The sequence below is a fragment of the Microtus ochrogaster genome, unplaced genomic scaffold (genome assembly GCF_000317375.1).
Source record: "Microtus ochrogaster isolate Prairie Vole_2 unplaced genomic scaffold, MicOch1.0 UNK18, whole genome shotgun sequence".
NCBI classification, from domain to species: domain Eukaryota; kingdom Metazoa; phylum Chordata; class Mammalia; order Rodentia; family Cricetidae; genus Microtus; species Microtus ochrogaster.
In genome coordinates, this window is record NW_004949116.1 from 5,094,422 (window position 1) to 5,099,899 (window position 5,478).

The 5,478-nt window shown below is 53.1% G+C and overlaps 1 protein-coding gene across 1 annotated transcript in view; it reads right to left on the reverse strand.

Annotated features, from left to right (window-relative positions):
* Window positions 1-1,421: 1,421 nt before the first annotated feature.
* The window catches only part of Mnx1 (motor neuron and pancreas homeobox 1), a 4,490-nt gene continuing 433 nt past the window's right edge, over window positions 1,422-5,478 (reverse strand). Inside the window, exons 2-4 of the mRNA XM_026789383.1 lie at window positions 5,180-5,478; window positions 2,356-2,516; window positions 1,422-1,784 (exon numbers count right to left, since the gene is read on the reverse strand). The exon at window positions 5,180-5,478 is cut by the window's right edge and continues 60 nt beyond it. Coding sequence (XP_026645184.1) covers window positions 1,422-1,784; window positions 2,356-2,516; window positions 5,180-5,478 — 823 coding nt within the window. The remainder of the gene's footprint in view (window positions 1,785-2,355; window positions 2,517-5,179) is intronic.

Below are 5,478 nucleotides of genomic sequence, written 5' to 3' on the forward strand. Positions count from 1 at the left end.
AGACTCAGTGTTCCCTGGCCAGAGTCAAGATGCTGAGGACCGATGTGCCTAGGGCTGGACCCGGCATCTGTGCCGCACATGGTCCGGGGACTGATGATGGATGGCGTTCGCTGCGGAGGTTTATTAACCCAGAGCCATTGCGGCCCTGGCATGGATGCATTTTTGCCGCCTGCCGCTTCCTCTCAGAAGACATTTGTACAGATCCAGCAAAATCGTTCCTGGCTAGCTCAAGGGATGTCGTGCTGGCTGAGGGGCCCCGGTCAAAAGGAGAACACGCTGCAAGTCGCCATTAAGTGCTTTTCCGGGAAATGTGCTTGCTTAGCGCCTGGGACCCCAAATGCCACTGACACCTAGTTGTTGGCAGCTTATTCTCCGAAATATTCAAATACTATATTCCCATGCCAATGAAGCTAAAAGATCCAGCAAGTAAATGTGAAATAAACACTGTTCAAAATCACTCCGTCAGGAACAGCACAGGGTTTAAGCCAGGCACTGGGCTCACTCTGACACCTGGCCTCTGATATTTTTAGCCACACTTCACACCTGCGGTCCCCACCCCCTCCTGCACCTTCAGCCTCTGGAATTAGGTTCAGACTTGGGGGCCCTCCCCCCCCCCGGGCATGGAGGTGATTCTGACATCCATTTACTGTTCTGATTTTCACCCTTTGCTGATAATCACTAAGTAGACACTCTGTCTGCCATCCCTACAACCAAAACAGCCAGGCCCCACGAGGTTTGCTCTTCCTGGGTTGGCGGTGTGGACCAGCACTTGCTTAGCTTGCCCATGGCCCTGGGGTCAATCCTCCACCTTCCAAAATTAAAGGTTTTTTTTTTTCCACTCTCATCCAGTACAAAACCAATTTATTTTACATTCCATCTCCACCCTGGGGAATGGGGAAGCTAAATAATAATTTAGCATGCATAAGTAGACGTTTCTTTCTTTATATATAAATACAATATACAAAAATACACTACCATTCTGAGATTTTTCAGCAATCTGAATGCTTATGACATAATATCCCCCATACATAGGCATAAAACCTTTTTTTTTCTGTTTTTAATTCTTAACAGAATGGTGTCTCCAAAGGTTTCAAGTTTCTAGGTCACTTAACACTGAAGTTTTCCCTTCTCCGATGAAGGAAGAGCCAGGCAGGAGCCACTTCTCAAGGGATGGTCTCACAAGCACCGCCGGCCAACACAACCAGAAATTAAATTGAAAAGAACGAAAAGTTCACAGTGGAGCTCTCCTCTCTCTCTCTCTTGCTGACCTTCAACAGCCCAAATAGGATCGCCCACCCGAGCCCGCACCTGAATGCACGGTCCGGAGACAGGCTGTCAGACGGCTGCAGGCCACAGATGGGGTTGGAAACCTGCAGCCGGGCTGGCCGTCCAGCGCGTCCCTGCTGCCGCGCGTAGGGCAACTACTGAGGCGGAGGATGGTGCCCGGGCCCACCGGGCCTTGGTGGAGGAGAGTCGTCCTCGGATGAGCACTCAGACGAGGCGGCGTGGGCACCGGAGCCATTGCTGTAGGGGAAGTGGTCGTCTTCTTCATCATCCTCATCCTCATCTGGGTCACTGTCTCGCAAGTCCCGCAGGCGACGGCTGCTGCCCTTGTCCCCGGGTACCGGGGGCCCCAGCAGCTCTTCCTCGGCCTTCTCCTCAGCGCAGCCTTTGCCGGTGCCCCCGCCGCCACCCTTTTGTTTCTCCGCCTCCTGCGCAGCCTGCTCTTTGGCTTTTTTGCTGCGTTTCCATTTCATTCGGCGGTTCTGGAACCAAATCTTCACCTGCAGGCACAAGCTGGCGTGAGAAACCCGACACCTGCATCATCACGGATGCAGAGGGTGTGAGCACCCGGGACCCCTGCCCCTCGGCCCACCCTCACCCTAGAAGGGACCACCTAGGGGACTAAGAAGCGGACTGGGTAGGGGCTCCTCGATTTCCTCGCCCCTGCATCCACTCTATTCGTCAGTAACTCCATAGCTGGGTGTGGTGCCCCAAACTCACAGCTGGGAGTGTTTCACTCCATGCCCTTAGTCTGTCGAGACACCGGGGCAGCTGGCAGGTCTCTAAATGCTAAGTCCGCACCTTTCTAGAAAAAGAATCACCTAGAATGTGGCCTGAGGGTCACCTTCCCCAGAATAACCTGTTAAATACAGATTCTCAGCCTCTACCCCAACCTATTGAACCAAACCTCCAGCGTGGAAAAACTCCCTGGGTCTTCCTAGAACCTGTCCCACTGAGACTTAATACCCAACCTGAAGGTCAAGAAGCTGGGACCCAGTTCCCCAAACTACTACCCGCCTGGGCGTTTTATGGGGACTGGCTGCGCAGGGGGACGGGGTATCAGGTGCGCACCTGGGTCTCTGTGAGCATGAGCGAGGTGGCCACCTCAAAACGCTTGGGCCTGGACAGGTACTTGTTGAGCTTGAACTGGTGTTCCAGTTCCAACAGCTGCTGGCTGGTGAAAGCAGTGCGAGGCCTTCGGCACTTCCCCAAGAGGTTCGACTGCGCCTGGGCTGTGGACCGAAACGGTGAGAGGTCTTTGTAGGTTTGTCCCTCCCAGGGCCCAGCCTCCAGCGCCCACCCTCAGGACGTGGACTCCTTTTTCAAAATCAGTGTCTCCTCCCCACGAACCAGAGGACACATCTCAGAAACCAAGCAGAAGTAGAGGGCTTGTCTCAATAGACAATCTTTTCATTATTTGAGGGTTTCGATTAAATAAATAGGGCCTGTTGACTGCTCGCAGTGGCCACCTGTATGAACACTAAGATGAGAGAGAAGAGAAGAGAAGAGAAGAGAAGAGAAGAGAAGAGAAGAGAAGAGAAGAGAAGAGAAGAGAAGAGAAGAGAACAGAAGAGAAGAGAACAGAAGAGAAGAGAAGAGAAGAGAAGAGAAGAGAAGAGAAGAGAAGAGAAGAGAAGAGAAGACAGAAGGCTAAGACCAGAGCTGGAGCCTAAATAAGCATATTCATCAGGGTGTCTCCACCTTCGGTCTTGACAAGCTCCCTCCTCCTCCCAGAGCAGAGGGCAAAGGGAACGGAAGCCTGTTCGGACGATTCTCATTACTCAAATTAAAGGCTGAGCTGTGAGTGGATCTGGCTTTCTGTGTGTTCCAGGAGATCTGTCCAGCTTTATTTACATAATTTCGCACGGTTACATCACAGAGAATTTTATGACCTCAAAACGAGACTTCCCTTGATTTCCCAGGAGTCCAAAGAGTGTTAGACAATAAAAGAAAGAAAGCAAAGGAAAGAAAGAGGCCAGCCCCTGGCTGGGATGAGCTCAGGCTCCCCTGGGATGGGCAATTTGCTTTATAGGAAGGTCCACGCCCCCTGCTTTAGTTAAACAAGGCTACGAATTCCCAACTTGACAATATATTAGAACTCTAATTAAAACACTGGCTAGGAAGGGATCGTTGGGAAATGCCATCTAGTGGGTAGAAACAACCAATTAAAGAAAACCAAGCCTGTTTTCCCAGGTGAGAGGGAAGTCCAGGAATAGAACACGTTCAGCCACCCTCTGCTGCATTCCTTAGTGCCTGTCTGCAGTCTGGGTTTGGGTTCTTTTCCTAATGTAGAACTGACCATACTTTTAATGTAGCGACCATGAGATACTATGGGCTGGGTGTGCTGACAAAGGGGTCCAACTTGCAGGAATTCTGAGTGAACCTGGGCTCCTTGAAAAACATCCTTTTCCCCCAGAAGAGCACTTGAGTGATCAGGAAACCCAAAACCACAGAGGTCTGTTGGTGACCAGTGACCAGCTCCTCTCTGGGCAGCTATGCATCTCACGCCTAGGAAGTGCAGCCATAATGGACCCGTATGGGAGGTTTCCATCTGAAGCTGTAGGCTATGCTCCTCCCGGGCTTAGATCCTGCCCAGGACTTTCAGAATAGGAACAATTTCCAAGACAACTGAGCTGCAGCCCCCAACTGAGGTTAATGGAAGCCTTGCCTTCCCTCTTAGCCTAGATCAACAAGGCTGGCCTTCTTGGAGCCAAGCTGGGAAAAACCCGGGTGGCTCTGAGCAAACAAGTGTGCTGGCGGGGATTCTCTCACCACCTTGCTACTTCTGCAGTTCTCTGGGGTCCTCACTCTCTCTGTTAAGTCACAACCATTGCTTCTAGCAGAGGAATCTGAATTCTGGCAAGTGTTTATTTCTGTTTTCTTTTTTGCTTTTTTTCCCTCCAGTGCCTGCATCTCCCCAGTCTAAACAAACCCACTCAGACGGAAACAATGGGGTCTCTTTGTTTGGGTGTTGGGCGGCTGACAGGGGAAAGTCATATACATCTTCTGTTCTGGCCTGAATGGAAAGGCAGCTTGCCCCTACCCATGTGGGGCACAGGGCAAGAGTCAGAGCCAGGGTGCCCTACACACATGCAGCTGCAGCCTGTGCCAGGGATGTCTGAAGTGGCCCCTAAAAGGTTGCCCCTCTTGGGTGGCAGAGATTTCGCAGGAGGCTGGACCTTTGCTCCCACCTTGGAAGGAGCTCCCAAGGGTGTTGGGCACCTGGAATTCCCAGGAGGAGACTTGCTATTTAAAGTCCCTGCGTCTGTTCATAACAGATGTCTTGGACACTGTATGTAGGGACCCCACCACACACACACACACACACACACACACACACACACACACACCCCACACATACCTTGGCCCTTCAGAGGAAGGCAGAGTCCTGACAAGGAATAGAGAAGAGCTTGGGCCCTGGTCTTGTAGCCCCGCGACTCTAGGAGTCCATTTTCTCCTTAGCTACTGGATCCAGTGATGTGTCTTTTCGTAGCCAGTTATGGAGCCCCTAACCAAGTTCATGTTCCCCGGTGATAAGTACCAAGTTTCAATGACCCTAAAACCTGCCCCATCTTTGGCTAGGCCCTCTTTTGCTAGCCTTCCTGCGCACTTCCTTCTCCAACCTGTAAGTTAATCATTAGGTTTCAGTCTCACATCTCTAACCTCCCCTGCCCATTAAGAGAGAAAGAGAAAGCAAGGCCTGAGCGTAGCCATCTTAATAATTCGCTGCTCCTCTCACTCCGCGCGGCCCACTCGAGGCTCTCACAGGCCTAGGGATAAGCCGTGGCGGCTTCGCTGCACTTGCACAGGTCGCTGAGAGCCGAGGCGGAAGGGAAGGGGGTGCGGGAAAGGAGGATGCGCGAGAGAACTGCCCGGGTGCTGCGCAGGTACTCACAGCTGAAGTCCGGCATCTTGGGCAGGATCATGCCCGCGGTGGACGCGCGCAGCCACTGGTCCAGCTGGAAGGTGCCGGCACCCAGCTTAATGGGGTCGGCAGGGTGCGCTGGGTGCGCGCCTTGCACCTGAGGGTAGGAGTAGGAAAGCGCAGGGTGCTGGCCCGCCAGCGCGGCCGCTGCCGCTGCCGCCGAGTAACCGTAGACCGGGTGACCGTAGAGAGCCGCCTGTGCGGGGAGGCCTGCGCCGCCCTGCGCGCCCCCCGGGTGCAGCCCCAGTGCCAGGCTGCCTGCAGCGGCG